Source organism: Equus quagga, chromosome 9 (genome assembly GCF_021613505.1).
Source record: "Equus quagga isolate Etosha38 chromosome 9, UCLA_HA_Equagga_1.0, whole genome shotgun sequence".
Lineage (NCBI taxonomy): Eukaryota > Metazoa > Chordata > Mammalia > Perissodactyla > Equidae > Equus > Equus quagga.
In genome coordinates, this window is record NC_060275.1 from 41,283,635 (window position 1) to 41,305,006 (window position 21,372).

General features: G+C 34.2%; 1 protein-coding gene across 1 annotated transcript in view; it reads left to right on the forward strand.

Annotated features, from left to right (window-relative positions):
• The window catches only part of TRAPPC8 (trafficking protein particle complex subunit 8), an 82,664-nt gene that overhangs the window by 37,502 nt on the left and 23,790 nt on the right, over positions 1 to 21,372 (forward strand). Inside the window, exons 12-20 of the mRNA XM_046671554.1 lie at positions 2,191 to 2,322; positions 6,138 to 6,362; positions 7,318 to 7,426; positions 9,178 to 9,372; positions 9,799 to 9,929; positions 12,114 to 12,188; positions 12,680 to 12,806; positions 14,841 to 14,995; positions 20,606 to 21,048. Of these exons, the coding sequence (XP_046527510.1) occupies positions 2,191 to 2,322; positions 6,138 to 6,362; positions 7,318 to 7,426; positions 9,178 to 9,372; positions 9,799 to 9,929; positions 12,114 to 12,188; positions 12,680 to 12,806; positions 14,841 to 14,995; positions 20,606 to 21,048 (1,592 nt within the window). The remainder of the gene's footprint in view (positions 1 to 2,190; positions 2,323 to 6,137; positions 6,363 to 7,317; positions 7,427 to 9,177; positions 9,373 to 9,798; positions 9,930 to 12,113; positions 12,189 to 12,679; positions 12,807 to 14,840; positions 14,996 to 20,605; positions 21,049 to 21,372) is intronic.

Consider the following 21,372-nt stretch of genomic DNA (forward strand, 5'->3'; position numbering starts at 1 on the left):
TTGGAGACTCTATTAATAAATTATATTAAGAATACACTGTAGCTTCAAAAGAAATGAGAGATGTAGATGTCTTGGAAAGATGTCCATGATATTAAGTTAAAAAAGCAAGGTAAAGAATGCTCTATATGATACAACTTATGTATAAAAAAGTATGTGTATTTTTTAAAAATGTATTTAGTATATAAGCACAAATATGACATATATATAAAATATGGAGAGACAGAAATGACACACACTAATACTAAGCTTGTAACAATAGTTACTTCTTGCAAATCATATGAGACATGGAATGAGAAAGAAAGATGTTCAGTTTTTTTGTGTGAGGAAGATTGGCCCTGAGCTAACATCTGTTGCCAATGTACCTCTTTTTGCTTGAGGAAGATTGTCTTTTTTTATTTTTTTGAGGAAAATTAGCCCTGAGCTAACTACTGCCAAGTCCTCCTCTTTTTTGCTGAGGAAGCCTGGCCCTGAGCTAACATTCGTGCCCGTCTTCCTCTACTTTATATGTGGGAGGCCTACCACAGCATGGCTTTTACCAAGCGGTGCCATGTCCGCACCCAGGATCCGAACTGGCAAACCCCGGGCGGCCAAGAAGCGGAACATGCGAACTTAACAGCTGTGCCACCGGGCCGGCCCCTCCTGAGGAAGATTGTTGGTGAGCTAACATCTGTGCTAGTCTTCCTCTATTTTTTGTGGGATGCAGCCACAGTGTGGCTTGACAAGCAATGTGTAGGTCTGTGCCTGGGATCCGAACCTGTGAACCCCACGCTGCCGAAGTGGAGTGTGTGAACTTAACTACTATGCCACCCGGCTGGCGCCGGATGTTCACTTTTTTCCTTCAAACATTTATTCTTGAAAAAGAAGAGAATCTATGTTAGTAATTTTTTAAAAACAAAACATTTTCTATAAAATAAAAAATAAGCTCCCTAACTCTCCCAAGTAATTCTTATACAAACCCTTGGTTAAGAACCACTTGCCAATTATATGTTCCTGATTTTTCCACTAATCAGCTTTTGGATCTTACTAGGAAAATCATTTGATCATTTAGTTTTTGTCATGAGGGGGTTGAAATAGGTAATAATACCTGCCATTTACTGAATGCTTTCTAGATTGTTTCGTCAGATCCTTTTCTGCTCTAATAGAATTTTATGATTGCTGTAGAGATAGTTATAATAATCAGTGGTCTATGAATGGTTTTTGATGTAACTATAATTTGTTGAAATTATTGCATTTAAAGTCAATGTTTTCTGTTTTCAACTTTCCGTGGGGAAAATAATGGCAGCAGAACACATGGAAGGGCATGGTAAGTTCAGCTTGAGAATAGCTGAAAACCTGGAGAAAGTTTTGGTGAAAATGTTGTTGATACTTGATCAGCAACCTTCAGTACTTTCTCAGTTATTTGTAAAGTGATGGTGGCTCTTTCAGTTGAAAGGTTGTCCTTATGGATGAGGATGTAAATGCAGTATGTGTTTTTTGTAGACACTGTTGTAAGAGTTGGTTGAAGTGGACACTAATTTGAGTTCTACCATTTACTAATAGCAGGTTATAATCCTTGAAAGGGAAGCCTTCTGAACTTGTTAATGAAGAGCAGTTATTTTGGCCCTCTTAAATTATAGCAAAAATTGAGAATTCTTTTTAAATACAATAAAGCTTTATAGAGGATAAAGTAGTAGATTGGATTATTTCATACTCTACACAGTTTGTTTTATCTTTCCTTTTGTCTTGGATGGATGGAAATATGTTATTGGATGTCACAGATTAATTTCCAGAAGCAATTAGATTGGTGTAAATCTTATTTTTTTTGGTGCTCTATTTTCTGGTTTATCTTTAATAAGTATACCTGTATTAAATTCCCAGTTTTTGTACTTTTTTGCCATTTGAAAACAGATTACATTTCTTCAGAGATTTATTACATGGTGCGTATCATAAGCAGATGTTTGGCTTTATGAAAAGCAAAAGTAAATATTTCATGCTAGAGAATTTTTTGAAGGATTTAAAAAAAATTTGTTCTTATTGGAAGAAAGAATCATCAGGATTGGCTTGCCTCTTGATCTCTATCCTCAGATTCTCTTAAGTTAAACCTTGACTATGATTATGTATTATTTTAAGAAAGTAGATGTTTTTCCACCAATTATCTTTTCTCTTTAAATTTTATGAAACTAACCTTCTTTTCTTTTAAACCTTCAATAGGATTCTGATCTTCGAAGTGCACTTCTTTTGGAACAGGCGGCACATTGCTTTATAAACATGAAGAGTCCCATGGTTAGAAAATATGCGTTTCATATGATACTGGCAGGCCATCGGTTTAGTAAAGCAGGGCAGGTGAGTGCATTTTCTTTAAAAAGAAAATAATTTGTTATAACAAATTATTTAATTTTTATTTCTTATAATTTATTTATTTTATAAATGTATGTTATTTGTCAATTTTTTATGATTTACAGTTAATCCTAAAAATGGGAATAAATTTTCTTCCCAGATAAAGTGTTATTCTGGTAAGGGCATGAGATTTGGATTTAGACAAATCTGAGTTCAAATCTTGATCTTTTACCCACAGCTTGACTTTGGACAGGTTACTTCTCTGAGCCTCAGTTTTTTTATTTATAAAATTTGGAATTTTGCCCAAATTTTTGTCATGTTAAACCAAATCATATATATGAAAGGCCAGATACACTGAATGCAATTTTGACTATTCTTGACAGTGGTTGAACTCTTCCTCTTTCAGCTCTGGTCTTCTCTGGTCTCTCAGAGTGTCTTATGATGCTATGTACTTATTATTTAATGAGTAGAGGTCTTCTGTCTCTTGTTCCTGGAATCAGTTGGTTTGAGAGATGTTTATTAATTTAGAGAGATTTCTCCAGCCCTGGCTGTCCCTTTAAACGTTAGTTGGCGCTTTGCTGGAGGCAGAGTGGTAGCAGCAGTGAGATGGTGGTTTACTGTATGTGCACACAGAAGTGTGGATTGAACAGTCATCTCTGGATTCCAGGGGCTGTGCTAGGAACTGAGCATGCACTCATAAAACCAACATGTCCTATCTCTAAAGGAGCTTTTTGTCCACTAGTAGGTGGAGTATTTTTTTTATTCAGTTAATATGAATTTTTATGAACATATTTAAATTTCTCAAAGTCTGTGCTAACCAAATCTTGCCAGTGTTTTAAATTATGTGTTATTTCAAAGGTACAAAGAAATAAAGTGTCCAAAAATTACTCTCAATTTCATGTAAAAATGCTATAATTTTAAAAACTAACATTTCAAGATTGAGTTCCTCTCTCTGTTTCTGGAAACTGGCAAGTTACAAAATTTGTGAACTTGCTTTATATTAAATATAAAGCTATAAAAATATTTATAAAATTAAATGTTTTTATAATAACTGATGTACCCATGAATTAGAATTTCGCAGGCTCTAAAGTGGGGAAAAAAATTAAAAACTGTAGCCATCATTTTTCACAGCCCTTGTTCATAGTAAGTGCAGATGCATCTGAAACATGTTGTCCCGTTTTTATCTTTGCTTAAAAGTGTTCTATTAAAAAATTTACAAAATGTATTAAGCATGTGGTTTCCTTTGCTTAGAAGGAAAATTATATATCCCATTAGGAATGGTCTGTTGTCTCTTATTAAAAATGTCATCCTTTTCCCACACCTTTGTCCACTTTTGTGAATGGTTTCATTTGTGAGAATGATGATGTCATGGGAACTGGAAACAGCTGCTTGTATTTACCTTCTGAAATTATAGGGCATATTGCTTCTAGGAAATGCATAGCAAGTTAAAAATGCTACATTTCTGGTAGGTTGAGGTACATTTGCTAGCTAGCCTAATTATCATCCCTTTAAATGTGGTTATCTCATAGAGTTAATGATTCCAGTATAGCTGGTTTTGCTATTTCTTGCACACTCTCTATATTCCCCGAGCTCAGGAAGTCTTTCTCAGACAGTATGTAGAATCCTGAAAACATGACTAGAAATGCAGATTAGAAAAGCAGATACATGTCCTGTTGAAGCTGGTCAAGAATATCTATCTTCCTTGGAAGAGTAGGGCACTTAGAGCTCACACAATTCTGATTGAGGCCAAGTTGTTTCTGAGAAGCACCAACTTTTCATGACATTTCCATTAAAAACCAGGTGCATGTATTGGCAGGGATGAGTGAGGACAATAGAGTAGATTACATATATAGTACTGCCATTTCTCAGTCCTCATTGATTGAGAATTCACGCTGAATTGCTTATCTAGTCCCCGGAAATTTTTATAGTTCAATTTTTTTCATTAAAAATATCAGTAAGTAAAAGGCATTTAAAAAAGAGAACTAGCATTATAAAAGATTAAAATAAGTAAAAAAAAATTTAAGAAAGTGCTGGAGAAGGTATATGTGTTTGTGTCCAGTATATCCGGGATAGTCTTTCTATTATTTCTTTAAAGGACAGACTTTAAATCTTTGTTACCTTTTAAATCTCTTTAGATGCTTTTCTAAGAAATGCTCAAAAATTCACTTGAACTCGATACTTAGACACATTCACTTGTTTTTCTGTATCTCTCAGTTTTTAACTCAGTATCTATGTTCCCTTACTAAATGCAATATGAAGATTAGGGTTTTTTTTTTAAAGGAACATCACTTAAAAATTATTTCAAAGCAATCTCACACTTACAGAAAAGTTACAAGTACAGTTCAGAAACTTTTGCTTACCTGTGTTATTTGAGAGTTAATTTGTCACCCCGTGCCCCATTACCCCCAAATACCTTAGGACGTATTTCCTAGTTCATAGCAACAAGAACTTTTCTCCTGTATAACCATTATACAACAATGAGAATAAAGAACTTAGTACTAATACGGTACTACTATCCAATCCTCAGACCCCATTGAGGTTTGGACAGTTGTCCCATAAATGTCCTTTATAGCAGAAAAATCTGTTCAGAAGGATTCTTTCACTTTTATGACCTGGACACTTATGAGGATTACAGACCTTTATTTTATAAAGTGTCCCTCAATTTAGGTTTGTCTGATGTTTTCTCATGATGAGCTTCAAATCAGGTATCTTTGTAGGATTATCACAAAAGGGAACTTGTGTGTTGTTCTTATTGCATGCTGTCAGGTGGCACATGATTTTGATTTGCTTTCATTATATCTTTATTAAGAAAACATTTCTTAAAAAAACAAACAATTTTGGCTATACATGATACAAAGTGTGTAATCTGGCCTGGGGAGGGAAGTGGGTACAAGAGTATACTCTGAAGCAGAAGGTTTAATGAAGAGAAGCCTCGTCCTTGGTACCAAATTCCTCTGCCCTTTGTTTTTTTTTTTGGTGAGGAAGATTAGCCCTGAACTAACATCCACCACCAATCCTCCTCTTTTTGCTGAAGAAGATTGACCCTGAGTTAACATCCTTGCCCATCTTCCTTTACTTGAAATGTAGGACACCTGCCACAGCATGGCTTGATGAGTGATGCATAGGTCCATGCCCAGGACCTGAACCGGCAAACCCGAGGCTGCCAAAGTGGAGCTTGTGACCTTAACTGCTACGCCATGGGGCTGGCCCCTCCAAATCTCATTTTTGAAATGGAGGTTGTCTGGGTTCAGGGGGTGGCAGTGTTATGTAATTAATGCCAAAAGTCGACTCATGAGTGTGGCAGGATGCAGGAATGGGCAAAAGAAAAGAATTCCAAACTCTGTCACTACCAAACAAAACAGTAGTTTAAAAATGTGTCTACATATATAAATATATATACACACATACACTGTACACTCACATATGCGGTTTTAGCACATACAGAGTATTTCCATTCAGCCTAATGCAGTGATATAAAGAGGGATGACCACAACAAAATTGAGACTTCATAAGATAGCTCTTAGTTACAAGTAACAACCAAGCCTCTGAGTAGTCCATGACTCCGTATACTACTGCTTTGGAATCTCCCAGATGGTTTTTCGAGAAGTCATTATTATAAAGCAGCTGCTTGCCTTTCTTTAGGACTTCTTGATTTTTAGTAATACTTGCAAAGGAGTTTTCGTAAATGTTAATTTCATTTTCCTCATCATTCTAGTTTCTGCTAGAGGAAAAACTAGGTACAAGTTACTTGTGTGTGTGTATATTTATTTTTTCCAGTCCAAGAGAAATGTGGATTGTAATACTGTTTTATTTTCTTACAGAAAAAGCATGCTTTACGCTGCTATTGTCAAGCCATGCAAGTTTACAAAGGAAAAGGCTGGTCTCTTGCAGAGGATCACATCAACTTCACTATTGGGCGCCAGTCCTATACTCTTAGGCAGCTGGACAATGCTGTGTCTGCTTTTAGGCATATATTAATCAATGAAAGTAAACAATCTGCTGCTCAACAAGGGGCCTTTCTCAGAGAATATCTTTATGTTTACAAGGTAAATACTTATTTTCAGGTGTAGATACTAAAATTATATTTAAATCAGCATTTTCAGCAAAAAGCATGTTGAGTACTATCTAGTAGGAGTCTAATAAAATGGTTTTGTTGGAATATATGTAATTATCTGTCATAATAAAATGTGGCCGGCTAGGCTTTTTGGTCATTGATCTGATTTGCATTGCCCTTCCACAGTTCTTTAAAAGAGAATTTTAATATTCTAATAAATACTTGGTTTGTGGTTTGTTCTTGGAATCTTAAAAAAGGAAAAGATGCCACAAGCTTTCTGGACTGTTTCTTCATTGTGTTTTTTTTGAATCATAACTGATTTTATAACATATAGAGTCCTTTTACCATCCTTTGGAAAAAGTACATTCTCTCTTTTCCCTTTGAAAGGTAAGGAGGTACGGATCTGGGGGAAATAGACAGATTATTCTAGAGTAACCCAGAAAAATTAATGGAAGGAAAAAATATTTCATTAATCTAGAGGATAGAAAATAAAAAGCATTGTTTTATGGAAAAATGAAAAGTCATTTTTTCCTCAAAGCCTATGAATAGTGACTATTGTATCTGTCATGCAGAAAATAAGTACCCTTTTATAACTGTATTGATTTGAAATCGTATGTGTTAGAATTTTGGCAGATCAGGTGCTGTAGTGAGTCACAGGAAGCAAAATGCACTCCAAAATGATGTTTGAAGTTTAGCATTCAAAGAGAGCTAAGTAGCAGAGTATGCTTAGGAAGATTCTCTTGGGCCAGAATAAAGGAGATGTAAAGTTCTTCCCAGTTGTGAAATTTTATACACTGATGTATTAAGTAAAACTTAGTAATTCTTTATCTTAATATTCTAGCTTAACGTTTTTTGATACCTTGTGTATTAAAAAATGAAGAAGCAAATAGGCAAAAAATAGAGTTTTCTCAAAAATTCTTCTTCTTTTACTTCTGTGTTTCTCCTAGAACGTAAGTCAGCTATCACCAGATGGTCCTTTACCGCAGCTTCCTTTACCATATATTAACAGTTCAGCAACACGGGTTTTCTTTGGCCACGACAGACGACCAGCAGATGGTTAGTAAAGTTGTTACCTGGTGACTATTTTTTTTACTTTGTTTTTCTTTCTCCATTTAAAAAATAATGTTTGGTTATTAAAGAAAATTTGAAAATAAGCAACTTTATACCATGTCACCTGAAGATAACCACTACTTCAGTGTTTTTCCTTCCAGCCTTCTGGCCCCCCGATAAGCATTTTTAATGGCTGTAAGATATTTCATTCAGTGCATATAAAGTATTTTAATATTAACTGGTTATACAGTTAGACTGTTTTCCATCTTTTTGCTTATATAAAATTATGTTGTGATGGACGTCTTTGTGGATAAAATTTGTTGTCTTTTTATTACTGAAATTTCACATGTACACAGAAGCAGAGAAGTATTGCCAATATTCTACTGTTCTTACTGTAAGACTTTTTAAAAGGATTATTTGCTTAGGATTGAGCCTTAGAATGAGAGTACTGGGCCAAAAGTATAACTATTTTAAGGCTCTTGATGCATGTTAAAGTAAACTTTGTAATTCTAAGCATTTTTATATTTGAGCTTAATGTGTTTCTCCTTGAGATCTAATTTAGTATTTTATTAAAAATACTTAAGGCTGGCCCTGTGGCCTAGTGGTTAAGTTTGGCGCACTCTGCTCCTGCAGCCCAGGTTCAGTTCCCAGGTGCAGACCTACACCACTTGGTGGCCATGCTGTGGTGGTGACCCACATACAAAAAAGAGGAAGATTGACACAGATGTTAGTTCAGGGTGAATCTTCCTCAGTCAAAAAAAAAAAATATCAGAATGTTTATAGCAGTATTATTTTTAATAGCAAAAAAAGTGAAACCATAGGAGGGAATGAATTGATAAATTTTTGTATATTCATGTAATGGATTTCTGCTATAGGACATGAGTAAACTAGTTCTGCATGTTTCACTATGGATAATACTCATAATGTTGAATGAAGAAAGTTACAGAATGATACATCAAATATAATTTCATTTATATAAATTTCAAACATACAAACTAATTCTGTGCATTGTATGTATACGTTCCTATGTGGTAAAGTAAAAAAAAATATGGATGAGAACACTATACTTTAACTTCGGAATAGCTCTGGGGAGAAGTGGTGCCAGTGGAGATGAAGGAGAGCAGTAGGGTTGGGGAGGGTTACATAGAGGATACCAACTGTGACATTTATTTTATAAAAAATATTTGGGGGGCTGGCCCCGTGGCCGAGTGGTTAAGTTCGTGCACTCCGCTGCAGGTGGCTCAGTGTTTCGTTGGTTCGAATCCTGGGTGTGGACGTGGCACTGCTCATCTAAACCATGCTGAGGCAGTGTCCCACATGCCTCAACTAGAAGGACCCACAACGAAGAATATACAACTGTGTACCGGGGGGCTTTGGGGAGAAAAAGGGAAAAAATAAAATCTTTAAAAAAAAAATATTTGGGATCATATAGCAAAAGTTAACATTAAATTTAAATACACAAGTATTTGTTATTCTCCATGCTTTTTCCATATGTTTGCAGTATTTCATATAAAATTGTGGAAGACTGGGGAAAATATATTCTTTCAGAATGAGGAGGAAAAGAGCATCAGTATTATAAGCAACTTCCAGTTAGACTAGGGTTAATAAGATGATCTTTTTCTCTCATATAATTGGAAATAGGCAAGAGCAAGTGTATATGTATATATATTTGGATACTTTAGATTTTTATTTAAAATATGTTTCATTTGAGGTCAGGTATTAATAAATGTGTATTTAATTTTGACACCTGTTTTTAGGTGAAAAGCAAGCAGCTACTCATATAAGTCTTGATCAAGAATATGACTCTGAATCCTCTCAGCAGTGGCGAGAACTTGAGGAACAAGTTGTAGCCGTGGTTAACAAAGGAGTAATTCCATCCAATTTCCATCCCACGCAATACTGTTTGAACAGTTATTCAGATAATTCAAGATTTCCCCTTGCAGTTGTAGAAGGTGAAATACTTGACTTTTTGTTCATGTTTTTTCTTTTGTTTATTTGTTTTACTTACAGCAGATTCAAGATAAATTTCTGTGTGCCAGAAATCACTGAAAGCTGAGGATACAAAAGTAAATTAGGAACTCATAATTTAATGAGCTGCATTTATAAAACCAAGCAATGGGGGCTCTAATACAGGTATATGCAATGTGCTCTTAGAATATAGAAGAGAGAATGACATTCTTTAGTACAGAGAAATTGGGAAAATCTCTAGAGAAGTTAATTTTAAAACTGAATCCTGAGTAAATGGACATTTACAAGGTGGTAAAAGACAGTCTAGGCAGAAATGCAGAGCTATGAAAGCAAGGTGTGTTCAAGGAATTGAAGTGTAGGATGATGTTAAGGGTTTATTAAAGTTACTAATTTAGGCCTTTCTTTTATAGAACCCATAACAGTAGAAGTGGCTTTTAGAAACCCTTTGAAGGTTCCACTTTTGTTGACTGATTTGTCATTGCTCTGGAAGTTTCAACCTAAAGATTTCAGTGGAAAGGATAATGAAGAAGTTAAAGAACTAGTAAGTTATTAAAAGGTATTTGTAATAAGCATGTTTCGGTAATAGCCTAACAGATGCTATAATAACATTTCAACTTCTTCTGTTCAGTGAGCTATACTTACTCTTTTTATGCTTATTTTCCCTAATTATAAACAGTATGATACATACTTATTGTTGAAAAATTGAGAATACAGAAGAACATAAGGACTAAAAGTAAAACTGTCTTCTCGGTATTTAGAAATAACCACTTTAACACTTTCTGTATGTTTTTCCAGTCATTTCCATTTGTATGTTTTTCCTCATATATGGGATTCTCTCAATTGTGTATCTTGCTTTTTTTATTCTGTGTTTATATGCGTATTTTGATATTAAAGTATCTTCACATTTCATTTTTGCATAATATTACATCATATGGATGATCTATAAGCTATTCTACTGTCTTTCCATTGGTAGTTGTTTTGAAAGTTTCTATTTGTTTACTATCATGATAAGTCAGTGGTGAAAATTTGGGTGTATAGTTTTTTATTCTGATTATTTCTGTAGGAAAGATTCCTAGGCATGAAGTTACAACATTCTAGGGAATAAATATTTTAATACTTTATTGGTTTCCCAAAAGTTTATACTAGTAGCTTTTCCCTGGCAGCATATGGGGTTGAGTATCTCATCTTTGCAAGATTAAGCATTCTTATTTATTAAAAAAATCTTGTTCATTTGATGGGTTCAAAAAAAATGCATTTTCTTTTCCATCTCATTGATTTCTAGTGAAGTTTAAGTTCTTGTATTTGTATTTCTTTTGTGAATTGTCTGTTCATATTCTTCATACGTACTTTTTTTCTTTTCTTATCCATGTCTATAGTAAGATCTAAGACTATTATTTTTGAAGCAGGAATGACTTGAACAACTAATTTTTGTTCCCCAGCTGATTGTAACAAATATCTTAGACAAGTACATTTTTTTGCCTAGTTAGTTATTAGTTTATTCACCAATATCTATTATATAACTTTTAGTTCTTTATACTACCTTGCTGTATACTTTAATAATGTGGTAAAAATTATTTTTGAACTGGGAACTATCCCAATATTTTTGTGCTGATCTGTGAACTTGAAAGATGTCTGCTGTACTAACTTTAAACTATTTCTCTTGAAGTGTTTTGATTTTTTAAAGATTGCCTTATTTAAAATCTTGCTGGTTAAATCCATTGAGAACATTTTGTAATTATTTATACTCATTGTGAATAATTTGAAAGATTGAGATTCCCTAGGCTCTATTCTGACTTGAATTTTAGCAACCTTGGTAATTTTTCCAATGATTTTTGGGTGCCTGGAATACAAATTAGAAGAATATGAATCATTCACTTTTGGAAAAGTTTTTAAAGATTTGCTAGTTTTTTAAGTATATTTCTTCAATATATTAGATTTTAAGGGAGGTTTATTAAAGTTAAGTGAAAATTTTCATTGTGTATAATGAAATTTTTTCTAAAAATCTCAAACTCTTTGGATTTCTTCATGAGCTTCTATTGGTAATGGACTAAGATGCTGAACTGGAATTTAGGGAAATGTAATTTTTATTTCTTGTGTCAAATAACTAATTTTATGGTAAAAGTAAAAAAGTGTTTAGAGGATCAAGTTTACCCCCAGTGTGAGCCAGTTAGCTTGGCTTTGGTGACCAAAGACTGTAGTCTTTTACAGATGGCGTTGATTTGGAGGAAAGAAGGCCTTTTTTGCTCTCTCCCACTGCCTTTGTCCACCAGTCTTTTATGCATCCTTCTTAGGCTACCATTACTGTTTCTATGTGTAATTAGCCAATTTGGGAAAAGAGCCTGGTCAGAGTAAAAGATGGAGAAATTTGTTCTTAGTGCAAGATTAAATTAAATGGCCCGTTTTGGCCATTGTTGGCAATCAGCAGCTAAACTTTATTTCCTGAGGTTTCATCCTTTTGGTGGCTACAACTTTGAGTAGGTCACTTATCCTCCTCAATTGAGTTAAGACTAAACGAAATGAAAATATATCAAGTGCCTACTACTGCATGGCTCTACTCCAGGGGTAAAAATAAAACACTTTGAGTATTGCTTAGCATATAGTAAGAGCCGTGTAAGTACTAGCTATAATTATTGTTATTGTTCATAAGTATTGATATATAAGAATATTAATAATCTGATACATTATTTATTAGAATCTGTAATTTACAAAGTAATTTATTTTTCAGGTAACAGATGAACCAGAAAAGATTGGAACTGAAGTTATTTCAGAATTCGTAATTAATAGTGAAGAATCGAAAGTGGTAATTATTTTTCTGTCTTAAGCCTTTCTAAAAGTAAGATGAAAACAAATTTGAAAATCAGTTTATTCAATTTGTTTTATATTCTAATTTTCTTAAAAATTAAGATTGGGAAGATTAGGAAACTGGAATTGCACAGGAGGAAATTGATGGGAAAAGTAGGTTTTGCAGTGGTGTTTGGTTTGTTAATTTCCTAAGAAGCCTGGTGAAAAGTTTTTGCTTTTTTCTTGGAGTCAGTGTGGTAATTTCATACTATATTTGGTTGACCAGAATAGTTTTATTTTTATTAAAATTATTGGTAAGGACCCAGGCCTATAATTGTTGAATTTAGAGATTTTCTTTTGAAGAAAATGCTTTCCAATAAGAGAAATTAATCAACAATTAAAAAGTTTAGGTCATGAGTTTATGTATCTGCAACATTACAGAGTTTAGGTATTGCACTATTTAAGATACTGTGAAAACAGATAATAAGAGTGACTTAAATGTCTCCACAGGCAAGACTAAAGCTCTTTCCCCATCACATAGGGGAGCTGCATATTCTGGGAGTTGTTTATAATCTTGGCACTATTCAGGGCTCCATGGCAGTAGATGGCATTGGTGCTCTTCCTGGATGTCACACAGGTAAAGCTATAGCGCTGATAAACAATTAGAAAACTAATAATTAAATCTCTGTAGAATAAAATGAATGAAAATGAGGTATTTTTAAAATAGGTTTAATATATCTTTAATAAAGGCATTTAGTCAGATGGAAGGACGAATAATTTGGATTATTTTAAATTCTGCCATTCCTTCAAAAATAAACAACTTTGTTCCCTTCTAATGTGTTTTCTTTTGATAATTCTTAGGTTGTACCCTGTGTATTTTTCTTTACTCTTATTGATTCAAGTTTATTAAATTCTAACCAAATATATTCTAACCAGTGATTATGTCTGATGCCAGTACAGAAACCATCTTAGGCTATTCTATTTTTTGACTATTGTCTTTTTATAGACATAGAGGAAATTAAAGACCAGTGTTTTCACATCATTGGATATTAAGCCTCTTGAATTCTGTCATGTATTCTGTAAAGAGAGTAGGATTTTAGTGTGAAGCTGCTCTTCTTGGTACCCTACTTGATACACTTTACAAACTTTTGAAGAGTAAAACTACAAGATATATGTTTAACATAGCTTACTTTTTTTTTCTTTAAGTTCATGGAACCCTTCTAGATCTACTATTATCTTGTGATTGTTATATGTAGTTATTTAAGTTGACAAGCTGCTAAGGAGAGAGTTTACTCTCTTGTTTCCACCTGTTCATTTTAGTAGATGTCTTATTTTTCTAACTAATAGTCATTGACACACTTGAATTTAGCATTTACAAAAGCTGATTATTAATATTGGGAAATCTTTTGAGAACACTTGGAAAGTTTTTTGGTCCTTTTAACCTTCAGTTGAATATTTGTATTTGCCTGTGTATCTAGCATGATTCAATACAAATTTTTTTTTAAAAGTAAATAGAAGTAGGATGAATCCATAAGAATTCAAAAATTATGACTGAAAAATTTATACTGAAATTGAATATGATATTCTGCATTTTAGTACAATATTTGTAATTCTTGGTTGACAAGTACCAGACAAGGTTCATTTATAAATAATCTTGCTAATTTATTGCTTATTTTAAGTAAGTTAACTGGGCTTTAAAAACTTTCTGAAGCGCCTTTCCTTTTCCACTTGTACATACTTAGGATCTTAATCTTAGGACCACAAAGTTATGGTTGTCAATAAAATATAGCTAACTGCTTCATTTAAGGTACCACATATATGTATTAATATAATAATTTATATGTTATTTTATGATGTTAGTAGGAGGAGACTCTGAATTAACTACTAAAATAAATTGCATCTTGTAAACAGAATTTTCATCAAGTTTTACTGTAGTTTATTATGTAAAATGCTAATAGGGATCTAGGTCAAACAAAGTATGGGAACTACTACGTTCTATTTCTGGTCTGGGAGTATCACAGTTACCTTCAGCACATTAAATTCTAAGCAGTCCTGCAGAAAAGAGAGTTATGTACTCTAGCTTTTTTCACACCTACATGCACTGCATGAAAGCTTTTAGGAAAAATCTCACATTAATTTTAAATGAGTTTAATTTTGAAAAGCTACCTATACTATATTTTCTTTGTGCAGTCTATTGAGAAGATGTAGTTATTTATAATCCAGAAATAATTCGAATTAGTATATATATTTGAATATGAGTAAAAATGAAAAATTGATCTGTTCAATGTTTTGTTTTTTTCCTTTGAAAGTAGATCTTTTCTCGTAGCCTGAATCAAATCGTTGGTCCCAACATAGATGTTCTCTCAGATAGATCTTTTTGGTTAATAGACATTATGCTTAAATATAGGTTTCAAAGAACTTCCTATTCAGTGATGTGTAGTCTTTCTGTAAAGTAAGTAAATCCTGATAAAATGAGAAATTAAGCAGCGTACAGCAGATGTGGTTAAACATGAAAATAAAATATGCTTAATTCTTTGATTACCCATGCTAATCAATAGTCTAGAATTTTTCTAGAAATACTCTGAAATGTATAGTGTGCATATATTCAAGCTAAATTGATGTCAATTAACATACCAAATTATTTTAGGGCACCGATTGTTTTTTATTCCAGGAAAACATTTCTTGAGTATGTCAGTCCGAGGGAGACAGGATTTAGAAATTCAAGGTCCTCGGCTTAACAACACAAAAGAAGAGAAAACATCTATTAAATATGGTCCAGATCGACGTTTAGATCCCATAATCACTGAGGAAATGCCACTATTGGAGGTATTTCACTTTTTAAAATTTCATGGATGTAATAATTTATAAGGTCAGATGATATTTTAAGTTAATTTTAGACTTTGAGGTTATTGATACTACACTGAACCACACTTTTAAATTATTAAGCTAGGATTAGGTAGGTCTAATTGACAAACATAAGGTAATCATGCAAATTGGCATTAAGTCACAGCCATGTTAGAAAATATAACTCTCAAAATATTAATGGAAATTAGGAGAAAACTTCTAAAAGAATACTTCGGTTATCCTTAAAATCAGTGGCTCTTTTTCGGTAAGATATAAAAATAATAGGAGAATTAATGCTTGTGAAAAATTTAAGCAATATAGATAAGTATATGAGTAAAAAGCAATACTCCCTTCACCTTCTTTGTTTCCCGCCCCATCCTACTTTGATGCCGTATGAGTTAAATGTCTTTTAGTTGAAAAAGATAGAAACTGATGCTAGGTAGTGTGAGTCAAAAAAGAGAAAATTAGTTGAAGGATATTGGAATATCTTATGGAAACTAAAGTTTTATAGAGTAGTAAGTGTCAAAGAAGAATAAGGACTTGGCACTCCAGGGAATTTAACAGCAAATGTTTATAAGCCTTTAGAAAGCATTGTTTTTGCTATGATCTTAGTCTAGCAACTTCCACTCTTTGTGTCACTTGAGTACAAATTTTAAGTTTCTGGGAGAGACATCTGGCCTGCCTTGGATCAGGTGTCTACCTGAGAGGCGGACCAATGGCAGAGTCATGTAGTATAAGCGTGAACACTGGAAGGAGTTCCTTTCTCCTGCATCCTCAAGTTTCTCTCGTAGAGGAGTTACATAAGCTTAACCATGTACCTTCAAAAAGTGCCAGTGATACCAAATTGATGCTTCTCTTTTCAGACCTTTCATTGTATACTTATGTATAGTTTTAGTAATTATAAATGGGATCATACTGCACATTTTATACTGTGACTTGCTTTTTGTCTTTAACAACATAACTTGGTCTTTGTTTTCATTTGGTAAAAATTCTTTTTTAACAGCTATATGTGGTATTTCTTTATTTAGATAGACTGTAATGTATTTTAATTATTTATGTATTGAAGAGTGTGGTTCTAGTTTTTCATCATTACTGACAGTTCTGCAGTAAACATCATTGTGTATTTTATCCATGTTCTAGTTTAGAATAGATTTTAGAAATGGAATTGCTGGGTCAAAGGATATATAAATTTAAAGTTTTGCAATATACTACTGAATTACCATCAGCAAGGCTGTAGTAGTTGCACTCTTTTTCAGAGTGAATGTGCCCCTTACCTCACACCTGTGCCATACTGGATATTATATGGTTTTATTTTTTTTGAACTTTTGCAAGTGAGATTGGTGAAAAATAACATTTCTCTGATGATCGATAAGATTGGCCAGTCTTCATATTTTTTTTTGGTCCATGTGATTTTTTTTCCGCATATGTCCATATGATTGCCTATTGATACATTTTTAATGGGGTGTTATTTCGCCTTTTCTCATTGGATACTTTTGATGGGTACTAATCCTATAGTGGTGGGGTAGGTAACATGCTCATGAAAATAGTGATGTGTGTGTGTTAAGGGGAGGGTATTGCTGAGCTGCATATGTTCTGTCCAAGTTTTACACTTGCTTAATTATGTTGCATTTAAAGGGTTGTGGGGGGCAATTAAAAGACTTAGACATAGACTGACTTCGGTGCTAGTTTCTGCTTGATAAGTATTTTGCATATATTTTAACTTCAACTTGGTGTCTTTCACCATGTTAAGGTTTCTAACGTTTATGAAGTCATATCTGATAGTCCTTTACTTTGTTGCTTCTACGTTTTATGTTTACTTACAGAGACTTCCCTAGTTAAAACTTTGTTTTATTTTTTATTTTTTTAAAGATTGGCACCTGAGCTAACATCTGTTGCCAGTCTTCTTTTGTTTTTTTCCTTTCTTCTTCTCCCCAAAGCCCCCCAGTACATAGTTGCATATTCTAGTTGTGAGTGCCTCTGGTTGTCCTATGTGGGACACTGCCTCAGCATGGCCTGACGAGTGGTGCCATGTCCGCGACCAGGATCTGAACAGGCGAAACCCAGGGCCGCTGAAGCGGAGCGTGCGAACTTAACCACTCAGCCATGGGCCTGGCTGCCATAGTTTTATTTTTTACTGTCTCTTGTTTTTTTTTGTAAATCCAAGGGAGTGTGCTCTTCTGAATGTCAAGGGATAGGGATCAAACTCTTATTTGTTTCTAGTCCCAGTCGCTGTTAATTGAATATTGGCAACTCATTATGCCATCTTTCTAATAGACCCATATCCTGAAAGTACCCATACCCCTGTTTTGTTTTCTGGGTGACACTTATTCTGCTTGATAATATTTCCTCATCTCTTTCTGTGCCAATACTGTGCTCTTGCTTTATATCATCTTTTTTTATCTGGCAAGCCAAGTTCTCATAATTTTAAATTTTTTTTTCCTTCTTATACTTACACCATTTTTTGTCCAAATTTCGCAAGTTCCCACAGTAATGCATTGGATTTTTATTAGGATTGTATTCCTATAGCTAGGAGTTCTAAGTCTGAAGATGAATTGAAATGAGTTGAGATCCAAATGTTACTTTAAGGCTATTTACCATTGTAGTTTAGAAGTCACTACCTAATAAACACTTTGCTTGGAATTAAATATGTAACAATTTGCTAGAACTTACTTGCAAAAGGGAAGATTCTGATCCTCTGGTTAAAATTGTTGAGATAAATCAGAGGACAGCAAAATACTCAGTTTTTATAGATTCTGCCAGCTTATAAGTTTCATTGTACCACATCATGTAAGTGTTCTTCAGTTATTAAGACTGCTAAGTATCCCTGTGGTTTTCAAGTGCAGTGCTTCTCAAGTCACAAGTCATTAGGGATAGAGCTTTACTTTTAGGCTTCTGTCTAAGCCCCCTCTCTAATTATCTGACCTGGGAAAGTTTCTTCACTTACAAAATGAGGAAAGTTGAACCAGATGATATTTGACTTTAGATTTCATTTAACTCAACGGTCCTTCAATTTACGTTCATCTTGGTTTTGATATTCTTAGTTCTGTACTTAACTTTGCTTCTTGCATAGCTTAGTGTTTTTTTTAATTATATTATTATAGATGTAGTACTCCTTGAAGAGAGTATTTCAGAGCAGAAGACACCTTATTCTACATAATAATAATAACTGGTGTTTGGTTGATTAGATAAAAAAGCTTGTGAAGTGAATAACAAAAAAACACAATAGATCCATACCCTAGACAATTGAGTTTAATTTTAGTTTAAAACATACAAATGTACATTTATTCACTATTTTAGGGGGATGATTTAGGTCAGAGGCCTTTTCTGTGAGTTCTTTGTGTTGGTATGGGTTTTCTCATGTGAGTTTCATAATGTCTTTCATGCATTCAACCACATCCATAAATTTTCAGTTTAAGTTTCCAGTTTTGGTTTCTTCTGAGTGAGAATCTAAAGAAAATTGTCAAGTAGTCTAAGTACAATATAGGTCTAGATTGTATTTACATATGAAAGCTATACTTTCAGGTATAGATGGAAGTAGTTTATATAATAATTTACTTAAACAAGTTTGGGAGCAAATAGTTACTCTTGATAAGAAGAAGGTGGGCATAGTAGAATGCTATGCCTAGTTTATTTTTTCCTATCTTCTTAATCTATTTCTATATTTCAAGAGATTTCTACATTAATCCCTTGTTTTCTCATATCCATTTGTAAAGCTTCTGATGTCCCCAAATTTTATCTGATTCCTTCAGAACATGGCCATATTGAAGTCCAATTCAAACTTAGATTAAAAGACACAGGTATTTCCACTGGATTTTCATAACTCCTTTGGGATTGCCAGCTGTAACTTTATTAGAACATTTTTCCTCATTCTTGTTACCTTTACAGTCCTCCTTTCTTAGATTCTGTCAGTGTACTTCTGACATTTACACTTGAGTATCTTTTAAATGCAAGTAAGTTACTGGATGATTTTGTTAGCCCATATTTCTGCAGTACAGGTCCCACTGTACTAAAGTAGTGGGTCCCATAGTACAATCCCTTATCTGAAATCCTGAGGCCAGATGTGTGTTGGAAGTCAATTTTTAGAAATTGGTTGTGCAGATATATGTGTGTGTATCTAATGTTTATGTACCTCCTGTTGGGTTTTGCAGCACCTGATAATCAAACACATTAATATTGCTTGAGTGAACCATATGAATATCACACTAAATGCGAATGGTTATAAAAAGCCTCCATTAATCAAGTCAGGTTTTGCTCCTGTGTTGGTTACTAAAAGCCTGAGGATGTTTGGAGCTTTGGGGGTTTTAAAATTATGGATATGAAAAAAAATTATGGATATGGAATCATGGATCTCTATGTTCTTACCTTTTAAGACCTATGGTATATCTTTTTGTTTTAATAATGTATAAATAAATAGTTGACCTACTTTTTAAGTTGACAATAAGAGCTTTTTGGTTGATAATCATTTAATTCAGATAGCCATGTTAAATTACTTGTAATTTCTCTTGTCCATATCTACACAGTTGTGAAAGTTTGCCGATAGCCCTCTTGTTATTTATTTACTTGTGTATTTATTTTTTGGTGAGAAAGATTGGCCCTGAGCTAACATCTGTTACTAATCTTCCTCTTTTTGCTTAAGGAAGATGGCCCCTGAGCTAACATTTGTGCCGTCTTCCTCTACTTTGTATATGGGACGCTGCCACAGCATGCCTTGATGGGTGGTGTGTAGGTCCACGCTCAGAATTCAAACCCGCGAACCCCAGGCTGCTGAAGCAGAGTCTGTGAACTTAACCTCTATGCCCCTGGGCCAGCCTCTATTTATTTTTTTTTGTGCTTTTTTTTAGGGGGTGGGGACAACTGGGCCTCAGCTAACTTCTGTTGCCCATCTTCGTTTCTTTTTTCTTCTTCTTCTTCTCAAAGCCCCATTGCATAGCTGTATATCCTACTTGTAAGTGCTTTTGGTTCTTTGTGGGATGCTGCCAGAGCATGGCTCGATGAGTGCTGCGTTAAGTCCACACCCAGGATCTGAACCAGTGAACTACGGGCCGCCAAAGCAGTGTGCGCGAACTTAACCACTTTTCCACTGGGCCAGCCCCCGCCCTCTTGTTATTGACATTTTACCTTTAATTCTTGACTGTAATCTGTTAGAATAACATTGGTTTCTGTCTCATTCTCTCTCTCTTTTTTTTTTTGTGAGGAAGATTGGCCCTGAGCTAACATGTCTTGCCAATCTTCTCTTTTGCTTGAGGAAGATTGTCACTGAGCTAACATCTGTGCCAGTCTTCCTCTGTTTTCTGTGGGATGCTACCCACAGCGTGACTTGATGAGCAGTGCTAGGTCCACGCCCGGGATCCAAACATGTGAACCCCGGCCCACCAAAGCAGAGCACGTGAACTTAACCACTATGCCACTGGGCCTGCCCCTCTTTTTTAAAATGGAGTTGTTGATTGCCACATACTCAGGGCAATATCAGAGAGAATTAATAAAATAACTTACAAACCTGTAGTAAAGAAATACAGCATCTTAAAGTGTTATTGATTAGAACTTCAGCATTTTTAACAGACAATATAATAATATTTTTTCCCTCCAATGCAGGTGTTCTTTATACATTTTCCTACAGGGCTCCTCTGTGGAGAAATCCGAAAAGCATATGTAGAATTTGTCAATGTCAGCAAATGTCCTCTTACTGGATTGAAGGTTGTTTCTAAACGTCCAGAGTTCTTTACTTTTGGTGGTAACACGGCTATTCTAACACCACTAAGTCCCTCAGCATCTGAGAACTGTAGTGCTTACAAGACTGTTGTGACAGATTCTACCTCTGTATGTACAGCACTCATATCATCAGCTTCTTCTGTAGACTTTGGCATTGGCATAGGAAGTCAGCCAGAGGTGATTCCTGTTCCCCTTCCTGACACTGTGCTTCTCCCTGGAGCTTCAGTTCAGCTACCAATGTGGTTACGTGGACCAGATGAAGAAGGTGTCCATGAAATTAATTTTTTGTTTTACTATGAAAGTGTTAAGAAGCAGCCTAAAATACGGTAAGTGTAATAAAACTTTTTTGATTTAACTTCTGTGTTTAATATATGTGCACAAATTCAAATAAACATTTTGATATTAACATATGTCATTGTTTATTAAAAAATTACCCCCTTCCAAATTATGTATGATGTATGATATTTATGTCTGAGGTTGACCCTAATCTAAGTTCTAAGTAGCCGAAACTGGAAAAAATTAAGCTACATTAATCTTTTTAGTGCTTCTATCTATAAACTTCATGATTCTTGGATACAACTAAGTACTGTGGCCAAAGGCATCACATAATAATGAAATTCACAGGTACTATGTATTAAAACAGGGTGTCA